This window comes from Gavialis gangeticus, unplaced genomic scaffold (genome assembly GCF_001723915.1).
Source record: "Gavialis gangeticus isolate Ggan-Ray unplaced genomic scaffold, GavGan_comp1, whole genome shotgun sequence".
In the NCBI taxonomy this organism is placed as follows: Eukaryota; Metazoa; Chordata; order Crocodylia; family Gavialidae; genus Gavialis; species Gavialis gangeticus.
Window position 1 is genome coordinate 108,311,835 of NW_017729031.1, and position 24,123 is coordinate 108,335,957.

A 24,123-nucleotide genomic window follows, 5' to 3' on the forward strand; every position below is an offset into this window, starting at 1 on the left:
CCAGGGCTAACCTCAAGTTTCCCTGCAAGACGGGCATGACTGCTGTTAGGGATCTTGAGCTTGACAGACACACCAGAACATTCATGTCAGTTTTGTGGGGAATAACATTAAGCCCTCTTCCTTGTGGTGAGCTGTATATATATGGGGAGTAATACAAATAATCTGTCCACTCAGTATAGTGTCAGTTCCAGAACTTGGGCTCTTAGCAGATCAAACTTGTAGGAAACATGTCATGTTCATCTAATGCAGCTAAATATTGAATCAACTTCTTTTTAGTCAATGACATGCTGCTGCTTGCTGAAGGTGAGGGAATGGTTTGAACCTGAAGGTCAGCTAGGCTCTAACTCAGCAGTGGGCAAAATACGGCCTTCCAAGGGATTTTATCCTCTCAAAGGATTTTATCCAGCCTGTGGCAGATCCCTTGGCCTTGCCTGGCTCAGGTGCAGGGGGCAGCCCAGGTGTGGCACGTGCCGCTGGTTCCACCACCCCCAGGCATGCAGCTGGCCTGGGGTGGCACGGCAGCTGGACTCCACTTCCCAGCAGGCCCAGCAATGGCAGAGCTGCTTGAGAGTTTTAGTGAGCTGTTGCGGGGGTGGGTGGTTGTTGGCGCGCTGTGTAAGAGCTCACCAAAAGTCCCTAAGTGGTCCTCCAGCCCGAATAATTGCCCACTCCTGCCCCAATTCATCAATGGGTAAAGGCATGATTTGTGTTTAATGAGCTGAAAAACAAATCATTCACAGGAAGCTAAGGTGACACATTCCTACTTTTATTTCTCACTGTCTGAAAGGCTTGGGGACCAAATCTTCTCTTTGTTACCTGCTACAGGGAAATCTGAAGTTTTCAGTGGATGGTGATACACCTGTGATTGAAAACAGTAAGGTTGTGTCGGTCATCGCAGACCTGTTGTCAACAAAATCTGACATGGTGGAGAAGGCCCTGCTTTTTCGGACTGTAGCTACAGGGCGGGATGTCATTGACAAGCAGCACACTGAGCAAGAAGCCTCATATGGCAGGGACGCTTTTGCGAAGGTTAATATGTTCCCTTTTGGGGGAGTTGTTTTGACATGCAACTGCTGTAATTCTTTGGTCTACAAATTATAGGGTCCTGTGATTCTCAAAATAAAGCAAAGGATTCCATGTAGCGCTTGACTGTGTAAAAAAACAAAAAAAACCCCAAAACAACAAAAACAGGAGCTGAAGCACTAGAATCTGGAACCAACTTCCAAGGGAAGTGGTACTTGCTCCTACCTAGGGGTCTTTAAAAGGAGGACAGATAATCACCTTGCCAGAGTCATTTGACCCCAGTAATCTTTCCTGCCCATGGCAGGGGGTCGGACTTGATCTGCTCAGGTCCCTTCTGATCCTACCAACTATAAAACTATGAAGTTATACCAATCGCTATATTTTGTGGCTCAAGCTTCAACTCTTTTTTTTAAACGCTTCACCTTTTGGAAAACTTATCCTTCTGAACCGAGGTGTGCAGTAGCATTTAAAACTTCCCCATGTTGCTTTGCGAGATGCCCAAATCATTTTAGCTTTTTGGTTTGAGATCCTGGAAGTCTTTGCTCTACAAGTCCATATTTAGACATAGCAAATAATGAATGGGATCTAGAGATGTCTCAGAAACAGGGTTCAGACTCTTGTACCCACTGTCATGAATTGTGCTGTGAACATTTTAAAAACATTTTATAAAAATAATAGAATCTGCTTTGAAAATTTGTCTGTAGCTGTTTGATTTTTAACAGGATTTTACCACTAAATATAGGTTTAATCTGAAAAACTTGAATTATAGAGTAATATGCCTCAGACATGTAGATGCAACAAAATTGAAAGCATGAGAGATGAGAAATTTAAATCCAATATTTGTTTCTTTGCAGGCTATATATGAGCGTCTTTTCTGTTGGATTGTGACACACATCAATGATATAATTGAAGTGAAGAACTATGACACCACGATACATGGGAAAAACACAGTCATTGGAGTCTTGGATATCTATGGCTTTGAGATCTTTGACAACAATAGGTGGGTTTCTTGCATGAGAGGAAATTTAATGCTTCAGCTTTCTTTCAATATGAAACTAAGCACTTCTCTTCATTTTGCAGTTTTGAACAGTTCTGCATTAATTACTGCAATGAAAAGCTGCAGCAGCTGTTTATTCAGTTGGTTCTGAAACAGGAACAGGAGGAATACCAGCGAGAGGGGATCCCATGGAAGCATGTGAGTGAACTGACAGGAGATGGGGCTCTGTTTAAAGGCTAAGGAGCTATTTCAGGCCTATCCAACTGGTAGCCCACAGGCTGCGTGCAGCCCATGAAGGCTTAATGTGCAGCCCCTGGACTTTCACTTAGCTGATGCTCCCCTCATTGCTCCAGTTGCAATAGCAGCCAGTCTCTAGGCAAATCTGGGGTCATGCTGAGAGCAGCCAGGGATGGCTGTGAGTGGGAGTGGGGGGGAAATCATGCCCATGGGGTGCAGCTTTAAGCGAGGATTTCACCTGTGCAGCACAATGACAGTGGTGGGAAGGGGAACATCCAGTATAACGGGTGGGGGGTGGGAGTAGGAGGGGAAAAGGCTGTGGGCAGGTGGCTCCTGGGATTTTATTATTTGAATAGCCCTGAGCTATCATAAGGCCCAGTCCTGAAGTTTTTCCCCACATCAACTCCTCTCATCAGTTGAACCTCTTTTTTTTTTTTTTTTTTTCAAGAGGGGGTCCCTTGCCTACAAATGAGACTCAGGAAGAGGGTAAATGAAAACTTATAAACCCTTTTTTTTTTTTTTTTTTTCAAGAGTGGGTCCCTTGCCTACAAATGAGACTCAGGAAGAGGTTAAATGAAAATCTATAAAACCATTTTCTATGCCTCTGGTTTTTTAATTTTGAATAGCTTCTAACATATTATTTTGGCATCGTGGTACCCCCAGTTGTAGGCTGGACAATAGTACTTTGTCTGATTAAATCAATAGAAAGCTGTTTTTAAAAGTTATGATTTGTTTAACTAACATTAAAAGGGATTTATAAAGTGAGATTTTGATTAGATGATGGCAGTTGAGAATGGTATGGCAGTGACAATCTTGATCCTGTATAAGTTTAAAAAAAAAATTGGTGGCAAAATGCATTGATTTGTTTTGTAAAAAATCAGAACATGATAATATACAATAGGATTTTAGGAAAGTAGGGCTGCAAGGGACTTTGTGAGGTCATCTAGTCCAGTGTCCTGCTCAAGGTAAGATCATCTGTGACTGAACTGTCCCAGCCAGTTGTCAAACCTGCTCTTGAAAACTTCCAAAGATAGAGATTCCAAATTTTTTTTTTTTTTTAGGTAGCCTATTCCAATGCTTGACCACACTCCTAACCTCCAACCTAAATTTCTTCTTGAAGCTTGGGCCCACTGCTTCTAGTCCTGCCCCTACAGTCATGGATAAAAGCCCATTTCCATCGTCTGTATAATCGCCCTTCAGTTATCTGAAGACTTACCAAATTCTCTGTCTCCACTTCTCCAGACTAAATAACCCTAGTTCTTTTAGCCTTTCTGCATAGGTCTTACCTCCCAGGCCTTTTGAACCAATTATAAAAATCTAATAGGGGGAACTCCTTAGAGAAATGTTACAGGAAGAATATTTATACCTATTTCCCATATTTCTTGGGTAGCTGGAAAGCATTTTTCCTTTGTTCTTGTGTCTTACAATGCAACTGAGACCTGCAAGTGGCCAGAAAAACTGCACAGTAAATTCTGTATGGAGTTCAAACTTGCTATCACAAGATCAGTGTTATAACAGTGTAAGGGAAATTGTCTCAATGCCTTTTTGGTGGACTCCGTAGGTAAGTTACAGTCTATACTAGTTTTGTATAGAGCAAGTACTGCAATCTGAAATCCATGAAAGATGGAGTGCTGCAGATCTTTCTATTATGTTGATCCACTAATTTTACAATAATAAAACTATTTTGTACTGCGTACAAAGGAAAACCCAATTACAGAAGTGTATATGGGATTGCCAAGGGGATTATTTTGATTCTGCCTGGTCCATTAGCCATCAAATTAGCCTGTTCCACTAGTTGTAGTGACTGGATAAATTTGAGCAGTTGAAATAAATGTCTACAGAACTGCTGTATTCTGACAAGAAAATCATTTACTGGACCAAAATTTCTTTGTCTCCCCACTGGAATGAATGGGTCTTCTGCTGATGGAGCCAAGCAGAGTTAAACCTTCTTTTCAGTTTTGATAATTAGACTTTTGCATAGTCTAAATTCTAGTAGTTGGTATTCTATTTTTCAATTATCTCAACTCTCATGAAGGATGAAGCTTATGTTACAAGTTGGAAACAAATATGAAACATACGCTGCTCAGAATAAGAATTTTGAATGTGTGTTCTTGCAATCCAGGATGTTTTGAGACAATAGGCTCTCTGTAGAGCACTTTTAGGTTCTGATTCTTAATTATGACTTGTAAAACATCACTGATCCACAATTGCATATTTTGTCAATCCAGCAATAGTGTACTGTGGCAGAAGATGAAAGGTAGGGTCTCATGAAATAAAAATTTCTCACTTTGCAGATTTGCTTTGAGATAGTGTTGGGCACTAAGCTCTTGTATAATGGGTCCAGTAGCTTAAGTTTAGAAAATTTAGTATGATGTAATCTTATTTGCATAATTCTGTCTGGTTACTGATCTGTGCATAATACCTGCACACCTCTACTTCTTTCTCACTTTAGCCAAAACCTATATTTATACTCTGGTGTTCTGCAGATTGATTACTTTAACAACCAAATCATTGTGGACCTGGTGGAGCAGCAGCACAAGGGGATCATTGCCATTCTGGATGATGCCTGCATGAATGTTGGAAAAGTTACAGATGCGATGTTCCTTGATGCCCTTAATAAGAAACTAGGGAAACATGCTCATTTCTCCAGCAGAAAGGTAACTTGGTGGTGCATGCAATCAGAAGCTTATGCCACCTCCTCATAGTTGCTGAACATGGCTTGTTATTTTAGCTTAAAGGGATAAGGGAAAGGGCTTGAGCAGTGACATGAACTGGAGGCATTCTGTCATTGTGTTACAAAAACAGAGTTCTGTACTCTAGATTGAGGGCCATGTCATGCATTACACTTAGGACATGTTAATGGCACTTAATGTGAGCGCCTGCACATTCCAGCAGTAAAAGATGCTAAATGTGCTCATACTGTAGCAAAGTTACAACCGCGGGAGGAGTATCTCCACATCATATTAAGTAATGTGTGCAGCTATCATCAAACTGCTCCATGGACATTAATATGAGTTCAAGATGCCGGTGTGGTATGCTAGGACCGACAATCATCTGATTGTCAGTCCTAGCCCCCACACCATACTGCATGCAGTTCAAGACGGCCAGTGGCAGAGACCTGACTCACTCCATGGATTCAGTGACAGGTTGCGGAAGCCTTTCCTGGGCTCGGCTCTTTGTGCTGTCTCCTACCCATTGCTAGCAGCAAAGATCTGACTTTGCCCAGCATGCCAGAGGGAGGTGTTTTCCAACTGGGCAGTGCTGGGCATTTGGCAGGGAGGGCATGGGCTCTGGGCATGGGGGTTGCACATTCTCATTGGTAGATATGTGCTGAGGGTTAGTTTTGGGGTGAGGGGGAGAGCTTCAGCCTTGTCTAGAGTGGCCTGAGATTGTAGTAAGCATTACTATATGACTGAACATGTTCCAAGCATGGTAATGCTTAGTACCATCTCAGATCAAAACATGTGCCTGTGTCCTGTGACAAGGCCCTTAGTTAATAATGTTATTAAGCTTTGGGTCCAGTAGAGGGAGCTAAAGTATGCTCAATGCCCCAATAATTATTTTAAGGGAAAAGCAGCAGGATCTTAGATCTTGACATATCATGATGTCATTTATAACCAATAGATATCCAGTTTCAGTTCATGTGACTTACTTCTCAAGCAGTTCTAATGCACAGTGGTACTGAAAATGGCCCACACTCTTGCTGTATGATTTTTTTTTTTTCTCCCTAGCTACAAAATATGCTCATTTAAAATTGTAATCTTGTAGGCCCTTTGATTTTGTCACTTGCTGGTATCTGAAAGATGTGGGCACTGGCCTTATTTGTTCTTGTGAACCACTCAGACTGCATAATGCAATAACATTTAATTCATGCATCTTTATTGAGACGCATTTGTTTGAAATCTGTTGGTTAAAATATTGTTGTTTCTACTGTATAGAGCAGGAATAGATTATTAGCATTCTTGTATCAAAAATATGCTGTAGACTACCTCCAGAGACTTTAAATTAAACAACAGAGTTAGATCTGGCTTGTCTTAATGAAATGTGAAGGGGTAAACAATCTTCTTCCAAATTGTAGCATTTGCTTAAATGCATTTAACTTGGAGTATAACCTTTCACCCAGTCTGCCATGCAGAGTTTTGGTAAACAGTGTTTTCACTTTTACAGGATTATTCTGCAGTTAAGGTCAGGGTTCATGTTATGAATACTTCATGTTAAATTAAACAACTGGTGAGCTTCCTCAATGTGCCATTATTTCTACCATGCATAGTTGGGGCCCACAATTTTGGAAGACATTCTTTCCTTTACTAATGCTAATATTTGTGAATGAGTACAATCCTAAGGCTGTGTAGAATGAAATGAAATCCTAAGGCTGTGACAAAATCATCAGCAAAGCTAACCGCACATCAGCTAAGCACAGATGCATGACAAATAGAACCAAGGAGGTGATACTTCCCCTCTATGCAGCACTGGTCAGACCACAGTTGGAGTACTGCGTCCAGTTTTGGGCGCATACTTTAAGAAGGATGTGGATAGCCTTGAGAGGGTCCAGAGGAGGGCCACTCATATGGTTAAGGGTTTACAGGCCAACAGGTCTCTCTGAGGAGAGACTAAGGGACCTGGACTTCTTCAGCCTCTGCAAGAAAAGGCTGAGAAGTGATTCTGTGACTGCCTATAAATTCATCAGAGGGGTGCAGCGAAGTATCAGAGATGCTCTGTTCACCAGGGTGCCTCGTGGGGTAACAAGGAGCAATGGTTACAAACTGACAGAGAGCAGGCTTAGGCTAGACATCAGAAATAACTTCTTTATCGTGAGGGTGGCCAAAATTTGGAATGGGCTTCCAAGGGAAGTGGTGCTTTTCCCTACCTTGGAGTCTTTCAGAGAAGGCTGGATAGGCATCTGGCTGGGATCATCTGACTCCAGCACTCTTTCCTGCCCAGGCGGGGGGTCAGACTCGATGATCTGTTGAGGTCCCTTCCAACCCTAATATCTATGAAAAGTTCTCTTTAAAATTGTCTGGGCAACAACTTCCCAGTGCTATCCTGCCAGTCAACTTTAAACTCTGAGGGAGAGTTAAGTTTCCATTTAATCTTTAATCTCAGAGATGAGACCAATTGGCAAGTGCTAACCAATAAAGGAGATAGCTGTTCCTGTTCTGCATCCTTCACTATGCTGGTGTCCAGGAAGTGAGTTTTCCAAACAAACAGGGAGGTTATAAAAGGGGTTATGAAGGATATTATAAAAGGAAAAGACAATTGATTGAACTCAGAGGGGTAGTGAACTCATTTAGTGCCAGAGGCGGGGGGAGATTGGGAAGCATTACCTGCCTGGCTCTCTACATGGGGAATGCTGCTGCTGCCAATGTGACCTTCCCTATACAGAAAGCCAGGGTAGGAGAGGGAGGTGTGGGGAGACCAGCTGTGAGAATGTAGCTGTCTGGGAGGTACAGTTCCACTTGTCCCCCACCCCCCAGGTTCATTGCTGGGAGTGGGCCACTCCTGTAGTTGGGCAGCACAGGGTTACCCTTGCCATGGTAAAGACACCCAGAGGGGAAGATTCTGGCATCCTCTCATAGTTAGCACCCAGGCCTGGTGCCATGTTCACTGTACTGTAGTTATGCTGCTGATCAACCTGCTGTTTTTAGGAGTTGTCTTTTCATTGCATTAGGAAACATTCAGAAATCTGGCCAGTTATGGTATTCTTCAGTAAAGGGTGGTATTGTTAGGAAACTATTAGCATAGACTGAAGGAATACTACTATAAAAATGAACTTTCTAGAGGGAGGGATGCATCTGTCTTGCATGTAGCTAGGTATACTAACTCTAGTAGGGAGAAACAATTTCAGCTAGCCTAAAACGATATTACTTTGGAAATCTTGATCCCCAGAACATCAGTGGCTTGCTCAGATTCTTCCTTCCATGTGAGTATCTAACACCCTTGTAAGTATCACATTTCTAACTAATACCTAAAATAACTTGATGCCTTCTCTTTCTGGTAGTTAACACCCCCATAAAAGTAAGAGCTGTTTCAGTCTCTTTTTGGGCTAAGTTAAAATATTGATCTGGTGCCTAGTTGGCTTGTGAACTCATGTTAGTTTGTTGGGTTCCTTTATGCCTTAGCTTAAAATACTGTGTAAATTAAAGGTATTGGGAGGGAGATATTTCCAAAGAGTTAAAATATATGTGTTAATATGTTATGGGAATAGCTTCTATCTTCCAGCTGAATAGCTGATGCTTCACTGCTTTCCTGTACAGTATGTTGCACTTTGCATCAGTTTGGATAAGCTCTAAGAGGTTGCTATGCCCTAAATAATACCGTCCTCGTTTGTGTACTGTATTTTTGATCGTCTGCTTCTTGCTCGGTCGTCTTGGTTATTGTGGTGAAACCCAGACATACCATGAAAAAGACTGGCAAAGGTTTTTACTGTCTTAACAAATATTGAGATGGCAAAATTATATTCCTTAAGCAAGAAAGCCATTTAAAAAACCTATCTGTTTCTCTGAATCATCTAATAACATAGTTCTGTACATTTATTAACTATTCCTCACAACACCCCTTTGATATAAATAGCAGATTATTCTCAACAAGGAAAGGTTTCTTTAGATTCTGATATTTGTAACTGATCTTGGTCAAGTGCACAGATAATGCACCTTAAACAAATTCCTAAGGCTTTCAGTATTGGGGAAACTCTCAGTCACAGGTGAAGTGATTTATCCATGATCAGTGCAAGTTGATCGAGTCGGTATTAAACCTGCCACAAAGTTTTCTGTCTTGCCTCCCACCCCCTGCCTACGTTTTTATTAATTTCAGATGCACCTTTGTGTTTAGAACTAGCAAGACGTTGTATACTTTGATTGTAAACATTTTACATTTACTATCTGATCTAAGGTGATAAAACATGATACTAGCACATTCAGATACCTTGAGCTAGGAATCCTTAAATGTTGGGTACTTTGAAGGCAAGATACCAAGCAAAATATAGGCTATGAATTGAGAGAGCCTTAGAAAGAAATGCTGCTTTGCTCTGTAAGCCTGTAGTTAGTTAGTTAGACATTTCTCAGGCTTTTTTTGGCCGCATCTCACTGCCTAAATATTTCTGCTGGCAGATGCTTCTAGACTTGCTGGGTCCAAAAAAGCTAACAATGCTTTTGAAATGGAAGGAAAAGACGTATGTCCAAATAAAGGTTTGAGATGCATATGACTGGGTTCTTCTCAAAGCTTTTTCCAAAAAGAGCCTATTGTCAAATGAAACCACTCTGTCATATTAAGGCATGGTTCTGGTGCAGTTCTCTTGTCCTGAGCAGAGTATGGCCACTGAAGTTCCAGCCACACCTAAGTGTTAGAAATGAGTGCGTGTCAGTTCCTATGCTAGTTTCACATTCTATAGGAAAGCTCTTAATGTAGTTGCATTATTTCTTTTAGATCCTAGTGACTCCTGTTCAGCTTTCTGGATCCATCTTAAAGCATGGGAATATAACATTCCATGTTTTCTTGCATATAGCACATCTTTCCTCCCCAAAATGTGAATCCTTGTCTTTAGTGGTTAGCTGATTTTTCTGCCTGGGATAGAACTACCCCGTGTTGATTCCTTCTTCACAGTGTAGCAGCTGTGGTACTACTATTCAAGCAGATGAGGGAGTCAGCTGAATTAACGGCTCATTGTTCTTCACTCTGAGTGTTAATGACAGTCTCTCCTTTTTAATGATCATGGTTTCATTAATCAAGCTAATTTCTTAAGGCAATTTTGCTGTCTACTAGCTGCTTCTGGTCTCTCTCTTATTTTGCAGCTTCAGTGGGAAAGTGTGGGTGAGTTGGTTGAAAATTAGGCTCAATCCCTTCTCTACGCAACCATAACTTTGGAAAAATTGGGTTTTTTTACAGTCTACCTTTCAAAACCAAGGTGTGCATTATATTCCAGGGTGTGTTATACAGAAGAGAATATGGTAATATAGAACATTCCTAAATGTGGCAACAGGAAAATGGTTCTAGTTCTGTCCACACTGTGGGACTAAATCACTGACCTGTGAAAGCTCTAGCTTACTTTGTATGTTGTAGTAGGACAGAATGACTGATGCTTCTTAAATAAGTTTGTCATCCAACATTAATGATATCACTAGGTGCCTGTGAAGATGATTATGATGCCCTGGAAGAATAAAAAGTGGGAACAGACAGAACTCAAAGCACAACAGTTCTGTATCTATGCAAATATTCTTTTTAATAAAAGCAGTTTGGAGGTGTTAGGACTTCATCTAAAAAAGATCTGTTTTTTGAATCTTGGTTTATTTTTATATACATGTTTATTTATACCTTATTTACTTCATTCAGATTTTTTTGAAGATAGTGTTGCAAAGGAGTGGGATTTTTGCACTGGAATATGTCTCTGTAGGCAGAGCTGTAAATGCATACCATTTTACAGTTTTTAGTTTCTTTGCAATATATCGGGGGAGAGGAGGGGAAAAACAGAGCGCTTTTCTGTCCTGAAGCTTGTGGAATTTCAATTATTGCATTTTAATGCCTTCATTTTAACAACGTGCAAAATTATTTTAGCTTTGTGCGACAGACAAAATCCTGGAGTTCGATAGAGACTTTCGAATTAAGCACTACGCTGGAGATGTTATGTGAGTTTCTGGAATAAAGTTGCACCTTCTATTTTCTCACTTGGCTTTTTAAGCTATAATATTCAGATTGTTGTGTACCTTTAGAATATGGTCCCTTTCCTGGGGTTTAAATTCCCACTGAGCTGCTGAGAGGTGCCTGTGTCATATTGGGATTCATAGGGAGTGGGGATACTCCTCTCAATTATTGTAGTTGTGGTGGTAATAATACCCCCACTTCTTTTATACAACAATCCATTGATTGTTCCTCTAGGATGTGGGAGACTAGGTTTTGAACCCAAATTTCTTGCCTCCCAAGTGTGACCTTAGTCCCTGACAATAGGCTGTTCTGGAGTGGAGCAACTGTTCACCATTCCTGTTGATGCTGGGTCACTCTGAAGCAAAACCTTGAGATTCATTGGGCTGGGGAAGAGTAGGACTGTCTAGCCCATCAGTTAGAGCACTCATTGAGTCTGGCCTCTGCTGCCAGAACTGCTTTTGAATTTAATATGCCAGAAACAATAATTGGATAAATCAAGGATGCTCAACCTTTAGCCCATGAGCCAAATGTAACCCATGGAGCCTTGGCATCCAGCCCACAGGGCTTCTCCCGGGTCAGGTAACTTGGTGGCAGGGGAACCATGGCCATTCAATATAGCATCCCTCCCTGTCCTGTCCTGCCAAATTCCTAAACTCCAAGGTGCATATTGCTCATCAGAACCAGGCTGCATCCCTTTCTCCCTGTGTGACCTGGGCTGCAGCTTCTTTGCCACCCTTGCCCTCCCCACACATCTGGATCAGGGATGGGGCATGGGGCACCATCCATCTGGCCTGCACGAGGAAAAGGTTGAGCACCACTGGGATAAATCCACCTGATAATCCTGAATTCTTTCCTGCACAGCGTCCCAGCTTCCACAGGAATGGTGAATCATGCCTCCACTCAAAAACAGCTTAAAGCTAGTTGGTTAGGACACTCTTGGGAAGTGAGATAAGGGTTTTGGACTTCTTCAGACTGAGGGAGATATAAAACACAGCTCCTGCATTCTAGGTGAGTGCTTTAATCATGGAGCTCTGGTATAAAAGGGGGAAAAATCCCACTTTGTCTTCCTCCGGTCATGTTTTCGAATGCAGGTTTCTGTGGCTGCTGTGTTTTCTGCAGAGCTCAATCCTGTGGACACTAGGTCCATCAGATAGAGGTCGTTAAGGGACCTGGGGGGAGAGATTCTTAGTTTGCAGTTCCTGATTGGGCTTAGATATGAGAGTGCCAAATTATTAAGTTCTGGGCACGTGCAAAAATAGAACTTGTAGAGCCTTGGAAACTGTACTCAGGAAAACTTAGATGTATAAGGTGTTTTGAGGTGCACTCTTAGATTTGGACCCCATCCAACTGTTTCTCATCTGTAGACTTCAGAGGTTTTTCTTAGGTAAGTGTTACTCCATTTCACAGGGAGAAAACAGATACAGAACGTAAGTGATTTGCCTAGTTTTTGCACAGCTAATTAGTGATAGATATGATGGTATAGATTCTTTCCTGTTGCCTAGTTCCATCTCTCTTGAATCTGGTGGTGGTACGCAGACGTTCTGCTCAGAGCTGGGTTTGCTCTTGTTTGACTGCTGTGCAACTTACTTTTTTTTTCTTTTGCTAGTTACTCAGTCACTGGATTTATTGACAAAAACAAGGACACTTTATTCCAAGACTTCAAACGCCTACTGTATAACAGGTAAGGACACTTTAATCAGACAGGCTGTTTTGTAGACTGTGCTGTGACAAGATACTGTTATAATCCAGTTAATAGTTTTGTTGGCTAAAAGGAACTATTTTGGTTCTCTCATCTGATCTTGGCATAACACAAACCAGAGAATTTCAGAGAAAAACTTCTGTATTAACTTCTGTATTTTCTGGTTGAACTTAGAGCAAAACCTTTTTTAAAATGATTTTTCCAATATTTGTTTTAAGCATTTCAAGTGATGAAAAGATCTGACTAGTCCAGAAGTAAGTTGTTTCAATGGAAGAATTTGCACCTTATTTCTAATTTTGAATTTATCTATCTTCACTTTCTAGCCATTGAATCTTGCATCTTTTGTCTGCTAATTAAAGAGTCTTTTTGATAGGAAATCTTTTGCTGTGTAGCTACTTAGAGACTACAATCAAGTCACATCCTGACCTTCTCCTAGATGAACTAATAATGAGTTTGTCTTTTTGTAGGGCAGGCTTCCTAGACACTAAATCATTCTTATAGATTTTTTTTCTTGAAACCTATCTAGTTTATGAATATCCTTTTTTTTTTTTTTCTTTTTCTGTTGTGTAGACAACTAAACAGGTCATACTCCTCTTTTCCGCAATAGTCTCACTAATATTGTATATGAAGGTAATAACATCTTCTTACATCTGTGTTCCCTACATAGGCAGCCAAGGCTTGTGTTAGCCCATTTTAGCCACTGCATTGCACTAGGGCATAGGTGATGCATCAGGGAGGCATGGGGAGCATGTCTATCCTCTGCCAGATTCCTGTACTGATAGTGAGGTGTGGGGGCACAGGGCTGCAGCCTGGCCAGCGATAGGCCCCAGCAGCAGTGGGGGTGGTGGCAGAAGTGTGATTTTTTTTCTGTGCCAACAGTGGAGCATGGGGTTGCAGCCCAGCCAGACCCAATGCCTGGTGGCGGCAGCAGTGGTGCAGAGTTGTGCCAGCACTGTCAGTACTTACTCATTGCCTATGCATTAGGAGCTCCCATTCAGTTGTTCATCCATCGTGACCCAAAATCCATCCAGAGTAGCTGTTCTCCAGGTTATGGCCCTACTTTGTGATGCGTATGGTCTGTTTTTGATATTCTTTCACTTTGACTCTGTTTAAAAATGCACTTTTGACCCCCACTTGCCACGGGATTAATACCTTTGTATAGCTGACCTGTCCCTTACCCCAATCTTTGGAATACGAACAAGTTTAATAGTAGTAATTTTCTTTTCTTTTGGCTTGTGATAAAGATATTTAATAGCATTGGACCAAGAACAGAAGCACAAGGAACACTGCTAGAATCATACCTGTTGGTTGAAGGATTCTCAATCTTTTTATAACTTTTTTCTGGAAACTGCCAGTTAGCAGTTTCCATTCTTTTAATATGCGCTCCACTTCTTTCTCTACAGAGTCATCATTTTAATTATGCTATTTCCACAGTATTGTATGGCAAGTTAACTTTGCCAACAGAACTTGAAATCCTACCAAACCTGATACCATCTTGTTTTACAAAACCACTTTTCCATAAAAACATGGTAATGTAATTAATTTTGCTCTAATATTTTACGCTTGTATCCTGTATTTTTGTGCCTTTGCCCAGGATCTGTCTTTGGCTACTTGCCCTATAGGTACTCTGATCATTCTGTTTTTCTCTTTTAAATATTGGTACAACGTTAGCTTTTTTCCTAGGCCTTTGCAACTTCTCCAGTGTTCTAAGGTTTGAATATTTACATCAGTAGGTTAAAACTCAACTGGAACCATGCAGCTAAGAAATTGGCAGATATCAAGGTTTAATTACAGTAGTTTGACAGCCTTCTTATTAACTTGTTATTACTATAATATCTGCTTTCTTTCCATATACAGACAAGAACTATATTTGGAACATTTCTAACATGAGTTGCATGAGTTTCCCCCACTGTTAGTTTTATCAGTTTTGACACAGTTCTGTACCTAAATGAGCATTTCTAATTTTTTGTCCAGATTTCTAGTATCAACATGGTAGCAACTAAAGATGTTTTTTCTTCTCTCCTTTTGACATCTTGGCTTTTACCCTTTATGAAGCTTTGAGTTTGTGTGTGTTTATTCTTATTTTCCCCTTGACACACTCCTTTTTTTTATTATTATTATTATTCAGTGGCCACATGACTTGTAGTCTGTCACTGAAAATATCACTTCTCCAACTACTGAGATAGAAACTGTCCAAACTACACAGCCCCATCTCAAGGGCCCATTGTTCTGTAAACTCTGACCTTCCATTTACCTTGTCAAGCAGTTAACCGTCATTATCTTGTCTGTCACTTCTTTGTGAGGGAGAAAAGAACTTAAAAGACTACTTGTACTACCTTCAGTAGTGTCCACTGATGGATCAGCTGTGTAGTGATGTTGAAGCTGTGCCTTTTAACAGTAACTTTTTTTTGTACTGTTCAGAAAATGCAAGCCAAAGTTTAAAAATGGCTTTGATGTATACATTTTGGTTTTTATTTCTATCAGAAATATAACTTGGGTTAAATTACATGCTGAAACACAGTTGGGAATAATGCAACATTTTAAAGGGAGGTGTTTGTGATTTACATTAACTTAACCCTTCCAACTCTACAGTCTATGAATCTATGAAACTGGGGTCCCCCTATCCCTTTTATGCATATATCTACCCTGTCTAAATGGATGACTGGTTTTGATAGATTACTTCTATGCTAAATTTACTTTACTATTACTGTAGATTAACATTCAGCATGGAGAATTTTTTTTTCTCTTCCAGTGTATTCAAAAATAACATTGCATTTTAACTAGAATTTCTCCAAACCAAACCATGGTATTTACTTAGCTAGTATCCTAGTCAAACTGGAATCATTTGCTGGATCTCACCCAGAAGTTAGTTGTCTGATTTAGAGTAAAATGGATCATCACCACTCCAAATGTCTGCTTCCTTTGTCTTGTCTTATAGTTCCAATCCCGTGTTGAAGATGATGTGGCCTGAAGGTAAACTGAGCATCACAGAGGTAACCAAACGACCCTTGACTGCTGCTACCCTTTTTAAGAACTCCATGATTGCACTAGTAGACAACCTGGCATCTAAGGTAATTATTCTACCCTGTCAAAACCAACTTTAATTTTAATTTAATTAGTGATGCATTTTTCTCTGCAGTGGGTATACATTCTTTTCCTCGATTTTACTAAATTTACTCTGTTCCAAATTGAGCAATATTAGAGTTTTTCCTTTAAGTGAAGTCCCATTTCTAAGGCCAGTCTCCAGTGGCATCCCCATCATTGTATCCAAGTTAGTGTATTTTCTTTTCCCCTCCCCACCTGCCTCCACCCGCCCCTGAATTTTCACAGCCACACTGGTCTAAATATGGTTGTACTGTAAATGATAAAGGCCAAGGGAAAACCAGAGTGGAAAAACGTGTACACTAATGATATTTTAGGCAGTTGTATTTTGGAGGATAACTTGCACTAGAGGGGTTGGATGACTCATGCAATTCACAGTAGGGATGGAACTTTTAATTTCTAGTTTGTCCCTTGAGATATATCTCAAGTCAGTTATGGCAGATGTGCTGCCATTTTGAAGCCTAGCTGGCATACCTGAAATGAATTAATAGTTTGAGTCCAGTTCATATCATGCACGTTTCTATCTCAGTTGGCAACCTTTGACTGGTTCACCAGAACAATTGGATCAAATAGGCCAAAAAGTGGAGACGTTTTCTATCATTAGGTACTGGTGGGGTACCATATGGAAGCTTGCCCTGTCTCTGCTTATGCTTGTACTTATCTGACATCGGGCCTTCAGTTTTCAGGTCTCTATGACACCATTCCCTGGTGCTAATTTGCTTAGTTTTAAATTTGAATTATAACCTGTCTTTTGGAACATATTTCTGGCAGGCTTTTTTCCAGGCCATCAAGTCCAGTCTCCTGTATTTGCTGGCAACTGTTACCCAACGTTTTCCAAAAACTTAATACCACTTCAAACCCTCACATACCAGTAAAGACACAAAACTAAGTACCAGGGGAGATGGGCACTAAAGGCACAAACTAAAAGGAGAGAAAATGACACTGCCAGTCCCTTTCTGCTGCAGTGGGAGAAAAGTTGGTTAATATGCTCAGAGGATCCCAGGAAAAGAATCATGCCATCTGCTACAGAGAAAATCAAAAAAGCACCGTGGTCCTTGCCAATATGACCTAGGGGGAAAACATTCTTCATGATCAGTTACTTCCTCAGTGGAAGAGCAAGATCCATTAGCCAAGAACCTTTGAGTTTTCTAAGTGTTGTTAGCATCATCACATCCAAGTTAATCCTCCCCCTACCTGGTGTCTAGTGTTTCAGAAAAAGCTGAAAAGAAAAAAACAGTAGCATTTACAAAAGGGGTGAAGGACCTTCCTGGTCCTGGCAGGTGACCAGCAAAAGCACTGAAGTATGAGGCTTTTTAGGTATTGATCGCACTGCAAAACTGTACCTCTATATACCAGCAGCAGACAAGTCATATACCAGTAAATAAAGAGAAGCATGAGGGAAGAAGAGGGGCTGCCATATGCTGAAGATGGAAAGGAGATTAAGGACAACCCTGATTATCCCTCAACTGAATAAATATTTTTGCTCAGCCTTCAGTAAGGATTAAAGATGTAGCTGAGGACAATGTGTGGGTACCTCATGGCAATGAAGACGTATAGATGTAAGCAAAAGACATACAGATGTTAGCACATCTAGTCTGGAAGCAAACTTTAGCTCTGCTTGCTGTCATAAAATCAAAAGTCCCAGATAATCTCCTATCTAGAATATGGGAAGAATTGGCACATAAAATAGCAATGCCTTTACTATGGATCTTCAGTGAATCTGTCAACTCGGGGACAGTACTTTACAACTGGAGTATAGCAAATTTAGTGCCTATTTTTAAAAGGTAGTGAAAAAGTTAGGCTGTCATTTATATAAGCTTATGTCTCTCTGAACAAGTCTCATGGACGCCACCCTGATCTGCCTTTTGCCTTTCCTACAGATGTTCTTCCTCTTGCTTGGGCTGTGTAGGCTCCAAATAGTTAAGGAGATAAATAGGATTTGAGAGCTAAAGGATAGAGAGAGAAGTAGCATGGAATTTATATTAAGGCAAACTAATTGTCCTAGTTTCTCAAAGTTAGCCTTTCTGAAGCCCAACAACCTAGTTATGGGCCTATTTTTTGTCCATCTTGCAGCTTACACATAGCCATAGATTAGTTCTCAAATACTTTATAAAGTTAAGAATCCTATTCAAAGGAAGATTCTTAAAACTAAGGTAAGATTAAAACCAAGGTATGCACTGGGAGTAGAACTGGACAGATAACTTCACTGTTTAGTTTATGCAAATGAGCAATCCACAGAAACGGATTTTAATCAGATGTTGAGAAAAATCTTCAGATATCACAAAGCTAGTTTGTATACATGGAACATTTTGGGAGGGTAGAAATTCAAAGCTTTGTTACTTTGGTCTGTATAAGCTTTGTTACTGTATATAGGTCTGTATAAGCTTTGTTACTTTGGTCAAACTGTCCATTTCTCACCTCAAAACCTGAGCAAGAATGGAATTAGACTATTCTTGGAAAGCATTTTCATCTCCTTCTGAGCAGCAGTAAAGTACAAAACAATCAACTAAGGAAATGGATACAAAGAACTGAGGTACATTCATGTTCCTGTTAAGTGACTGCACTAAATCTATGCAAAGGTTTCCAAATAGGCCCATTTGCACTAAAACATTGTACATATGCTATTCCAAATAATAAATGTTATATATCTGTAGCAGACAGATATAATAATAAACTAAAAATCTTAAAAAAGAAAAGGTAATTGGAAAATGGGCTTCTGAAGATGAAACTAAACTAGTTATAATATCTTTTTAAAAAGTGAGAATTACAGGTTATGTGTGTTAGGTATATTTGGATATGGTAACTTAAAAATCGACAATTTTCTTTTGAACTGAAATGCAGCAGAAGGGAAGAGGGCACCTTGTAATCATTCCCACGACGGCTACTTGCTGTTCAGCATGGGGAAAGGCTCTTATGTGGGATCATGATATATTTGACCAACTCTCTCTTTCTTCAAATGAAGAGAGCCAGAGTCTACTTGCACTAATGTTCGAGGCTCAAACTCATTGGTACTTAGAATTGTCAAAATGCCTCATTAAGAAATTGGATTTTAACTGTTGAGGGTGGAACAGTCTATCTGTGTAACTCCTCATTTTTACTGGTGGGGGGGGAAAGGCTGTTGTGCATGTTAGTGAGTAAGAAAGACCCCCTAAAAAGCTAACTAAGGTAACTTCTATTATAATCTTTCCTTCTTAATCCCTCCAAGCTGTTTTGCAGGTGGAGAGGAGGTTGTTCTGGGGTTTCTCATGGTAGTAACATAAACTTAATGAATTTTCTGCTGGTGATGTACAACTCTTGGGGGTACAAGAGACCTTCATCTTGCTTGCTTTTTCTCTGGATAATGGAGAGTCTGTAATGCAGCTGTACAATGCTTAGCAATCTCTGATCATGGGGCTTTAAAATAGTAGTGCCTAAGCCACTGATGATGCCCAAAACTTAAGTGTTGGTTTGCTCCATGATTCAGCTCCAGTCTGGATACCTGCATTTTAACCCCACCTAGTTGCTACATTTCTATTACACTTTTCTGATATCTGAACAGAGCTGCCATCCATGAAATCCTCCTCCTTCTGCTGCTGGTTTGCCAAAAGCAGATACCAGCCTTCTGGTAAAGCTGCAGTGGAATAGCAATAAAACCTGTAATTTGGGGAAATGTCCCCAAAACGACACTTATGTTTAGTGGACAGGAAAAGAATGAGGCGGAGAAGTCGGAGAGTTCTCTATGAATCATGTTGTGGTTTGTCATTAAGGAATTCAGTCTACAAGTTTCTTCATGCCAAATACTGTTTGCTTTTGCCTTCTAAACTGTCTGTGTTTAATGAGTAACTCCATTTTGAAGTTATTTATGTAAAGTATTGTTCTCATGCCACTGCCAGACAGCAGCTCCTTGCTAGGTGGGAGAACATCTTGCAAACAAATTCATGAACATTCAGTTCAATACACTGCCAAGGACCAATTGATATCCCAGCAAACCAGCCAGTACAGCACAATTTTGGGTGCAGTTACATGGGTTTGGCATGGATCGGCTGCATAATGGGGCAGGGGTGGGATGTTTTAATTTGGATATGGGTGTGAACTAACTTTTACAGTGAAGTATGTGTAAGATACCTCTTTTTGTGTTGGGCTTTGCCATGGGAAAATTAATTTATTTAGCTGGATTCCCCACCCACCCCTCCCCAGGCTAACATCTTCCACCCTAGATGGCTTAACTATTATTCCCTTAAAGCAGTCTACATGAGGCATTATCTGGGTCATTTGTTTTACCTTTCCCTGTTCAGTTTTTTAGCAACTCCTTTGCAGCTTCCTTTGATTTAATTCTACACACAGGCAGGCAGCAATATAAAAAATGAACATAGAAACCAAATCACATAGAAACCAAGAATCATAAAAGATAATACAGACATTTTTCTGGACTGTCACATCAGGCTTTATCACCTTAGCTGTTGAGTCCGTAGAAGAACTTAAATCTTTTATATTTTGGCTCCAGATACAAAATGATTTTCAAATTGCTGTGTTTCTGACTGGAGAAGTTTCCCCTAATGCTGTAGTTTTATAGACCTGCAGTCACTGTAGTAAGTCATAATGAAATAGATTATTCTTCATGAGAAAAGCACCTTGTTGTACTCTGTCTCATGGTTTGGTGCTTAACTTGCAGCTTATTTATTTTGTCTTTCTTGAATGGTACAGACTAGAGGCCAAAAAAAAAAAACAAAACCCCCAAAAAACAAAAGCAATGATATCTTTAGAATGTGTTTGACTCTTCATACGGAGTAATTGCTAATTAATGTGACAAATAACAGTGTGGTGGTGATACTGATGTCACATGGAATTAGTTACTGCCAAGAAGAAAATAAATATTTGAGAACATACTTTCATGGACAAAAGGTGCATTCAGGTTGCTGGTGCCTTACATTTATTAGTAAATAATAGCTAACAGTGTATGACTTTCTCCAAAATGACTGAATACTACCACCCAACCCACTGAAAAACAAAAATACCTCAATAGATACTATAGTTTTTCCAAAATACTTAAGTGAATGCTTTTTAAAAGCCTAAGCAGTTGTTGTTTTCTTTATCTTTTAGATGGTTTTTGAACTAAAAATAGGAATTATGAAATCCTTGAAAAGGGAGGTGATCTTAATGCTTAAGCAGAGAATTGAAAGTCACGTGTCCATAATGCAGGGTTGAAGGTGGAAAATTTGGGTTCTGTTCTTGCCTTTGCCACCAACTATATGACCTTGAACAAGTAACTTAATTCCCTACCACTTTTTTTGTCTGTGAATAAATTGGAGATGGCAAACAAGACAGTGGTAGTCAGAGCCTGATTTGTTGCCCAAGACATTGCGCAACAATGCGGCTTCTGTAGGAATTATTGGAGAGGTGTGTAATGTACAAGACCTATCCAAAAATATTCAACCAATTCTTAACAGAAGAATGGATTGCATAACAAAGAATTATCCATGCGTTTTATTTAAAACTATTAAAACAACCTTAAAAAATCATTCCCTGCCTTTTTTGTTAGTATGTACTTGTGGATGATTCAAAAGGTTGTTCAGTTCAGTACATGTGCCTGCCTATGAAGTCAAATGAAATATTTGTGGATAACCACCGACTAAGTGATGGGCCCATCCCAAACTAGATCATCCAGCCAAGGCTTTGCCTAGCTGGGTCTTAAATCTCCAAAGATGGAGATTCCACCACCTCTCTGGGTAACCTGTTCCAGTGCTTTACTACTGCCCTTGTGGGAGAATTCTTGCTAATATCTAATCTAAACTTCCATAGCTGCAACTTCAGACCACTGCTCCTTGTTCTGTCATCTGCCACCACTGAGAACAGTCTAGCACATTGGTTCCCAACCTCAGGGCACAACCACAGGGGTTCCTCAGTAGGGTCGTGAAGGGCCTGGATGCACATGCACACTCATACACATGGCCTGGGAGCAGCAGGCAGGCAGGGCAGGGCTGCCATGCACAAAAGGGGCAATCCCATCCCCGGGTTAGTGCCACTTTACTCTGTTCCCAGCAGCCCCTGTGATGTTGGGTTGGGAGGTCCTGTTGGTGGCCAGTTTAGGGTCACAGCGCAAAAAAAAAAAAGGTTGGGAGGCACTGGTCTGGCAGATTTAAGTCCTAAATATATAGTTCAAAATATATACCCTTCCAGAGGTGTTCTGGGAGCATACTGTCAGAAACATCAGTTGCTTTTGATATATTTTCCTGGAAAAGGGAAAAATGGGTTTTCACATTCATCTTAAATACCCATGGGCTAATTTACATAATTGCAACACAAAGGTATGGACTTCATCAACATGTTATGTTTCTGTGCTTGCTTCTTGAGGATTTGGCCTTGATTGAAGGAATGCCTAGGTCTTCCTTCTTTCTCTTCAGATTATTAGAGCTTGAACTTGCTCTGGCTGATGGTAATACGTATGAGTTGTCGTTGCAGCCCTAAGATCATACTTGTGACAGGATTGGGCCCCAGGGGCAGCTGTGATGCCCCCTGGTCTTGCCCATCAGGTACTAAGTAGAATCTTCCCAGCCCATCCATGCTCTAGTGCACCAGTTGCCTTAAGGGTAGGGTGACCATCTGTCCCAATTTAGGTGGGACAGTCCTGGATTTCAGAGGCTGATTTTTTGGCTAGCTGTTGAGAATTATAATGGGCATCCTGGAAATACAGGGATGTGGGTTGCAGTCTGGCTGGGAGTCAGAGCAGTGAGGATTGCCTTGCAGGTGAGCAGGCAGGCATTGTTGCCTGCCCGGCACACCACCCTGCATCAGCTGATTTGTGAGGACAGGGTGGGGGGATGGGCAGTGTCCTGGATTTCTTGGAAGATGCCCCAGATTTCCGGGACTTCCATATGGTCAGACTACTTAAGGGCTAAATTTGTGGCCTCCTTTCTCCCCTGCAACTACACCCATGCCTCACAGATGTTACTTTAAATTGTCCACTGGGCCTGGTGGCCCTGTGTTGACCAACTAATCCATCTAGCCTGCTGAACCCCTGACCCTGGCAAGACTCTCCTTTCCCTGGACCTGGTCTCTTTTTCTTCCTGTCCTGGGCTTCTGCCCCTTTTTGGGCTTTAGCCTCTGTATTTCCAGGATGCCCTGTGGCTTAAGTCTGCTTGGCTTTGGCCTTCCTGCTGTGGCTGTAGCCTTCTGTTCTCTGGGCCCCTAGTCCCAGGCTGGACTTCTCTCACTAGTTTTGGTCCTCCTAGCCTCAGCCTGGTCCAGCCCACAGCTCTCTAGGTCCCTGACCTCAGGCTTGGCTGCCTAACTCTGGCCTTAGCTCTTCCAGACTTCGCTTAACGCAGCACACCAGCCTCAGCCTCCTGAGTCCCTGAACCCAGGCCTGCTAAGCATCTTTCCATAGCTTAAGTCTTGGTATGTGTGCCCATTGGGCACCCTTTGTAGTCACTCCTGGTCTGCCAGTATTAATAAGAACATAAATACAAGCCCACTGGGTATCTAACAAAACTGTCCCTTCACTGGGTCTTAACTTTCCTGCAGGCTGCAAGTCCCCCTTCCACTTTACTTGCAGCTCTCAGGGACTTCTAGGATGCTGGTCAGTCCCCCTTCTGCAGCCATCCTGCGCAGGAGCTACCTGCAGGGCAAAACCTACTATCCTTGTTCCTAGTATTGGGCTTATGTGCCTTGGATTAGAGCACCGCCCTTTTGGGTCAGGTGACCCTAATTAGGCACAGGAGGTTTCCCTTTAGGCTTAAAGGTCAACCTGCTTGTTGTGGTGCAGGTAGGTCCTGCTCAGCGCATGTTTCCAATTTTCCTTATTGGCCCCTGACTTCCTGTTTATGCTGCAGTTTTGTTGCTTCCTCTCCTGATGGCTTTCCTCTGAATCCACCTGAAAAAGCTTCATCTCTAGTATATTTATCATTCCATCACTTATGCTAGTTGTATAATTAGTTACAGTATCTTTATTAAGCATCTTTTTCAAAGTATCTGTTTCTCAAATAATCACTATATTTTCTTGCCTACGTGTGCCCCAAAATAAGACATGGATCTTATTTTTGGAAGGCAGAATGTAGAGAAGTTTTTTTTTTTTCTCCCCAGAGTCGTGGCCAGCTATGTGACATTGTGTTTCTGGGAGGACTTACCCTGAGTGTCCAAGAAGTGTTGCATCCCAATTCCCAGGAGACAGTCTGGGTGAGACAGTAGATACTTCCTGGTAGGACAGCAAGAAGGCTAGGCCCCAGATCCTTACAAGGACAGTATCAAGACTTACTCTTTTACTGTAAAAAGTTATTTATATAAGTTCCTGTAAATAATGCAGTGTTGTTTCCACACCAGAAGCCTCAACAAGACTTCATGTGGCAGCTCACCTGCCCTGAACCAGCTCAGTTTATGCTTCAGGCACAAGCTAGAGTGCTCAGCCAGTTAGCTACTACAGATTCCTTAGTGGCTGAGAGAGCTAGCACTAGACTTA

General features: G+C 41.1%; 1 protein-coding gene across 1 annotated transcript in view; it reads left to right on the plus strand.

Moving 5' to 3' along the window:
• MYO1D (myosin ID) overlaps positions 1 to 24,123 on the plus strand; it is a 298,270-nt gene that overhangs the window by 94,024 nt on the left and 180,123 nt on the right. Inside the window, exons 8-14 of the mRNA XM_019523544.1 lie at positions 826 to 1,029; positions 1,878 to 2,023; positions 2,104 to 2,218; positions 4,744 to 4,914; positions 10,805 to 10,875; positions 12,498 to 12,572; positions 15,529 to 15,661. Coding sequence (XP_019379089.1) covers positions 826 to 1,029; positions 1,878 to 2,023; positions 2,104 to 2,218; positions 4,744 to 4,914; positions 10,805 to 10,875; positions 12,498 to 12,572; positions 15,529 to 15,661 — 915 coding nt within the window. The remainder of the gene's footprint in view (positions 1 to 825; positions 1,030 to 1,877; positions 2,024 to 2,103; positions 2,219 to 4,743; positions 4,915 to 10,804; positions 10,876 to 12,497; positions 12,573 to 15,528; positions 15,662 to 24,123) is intronic.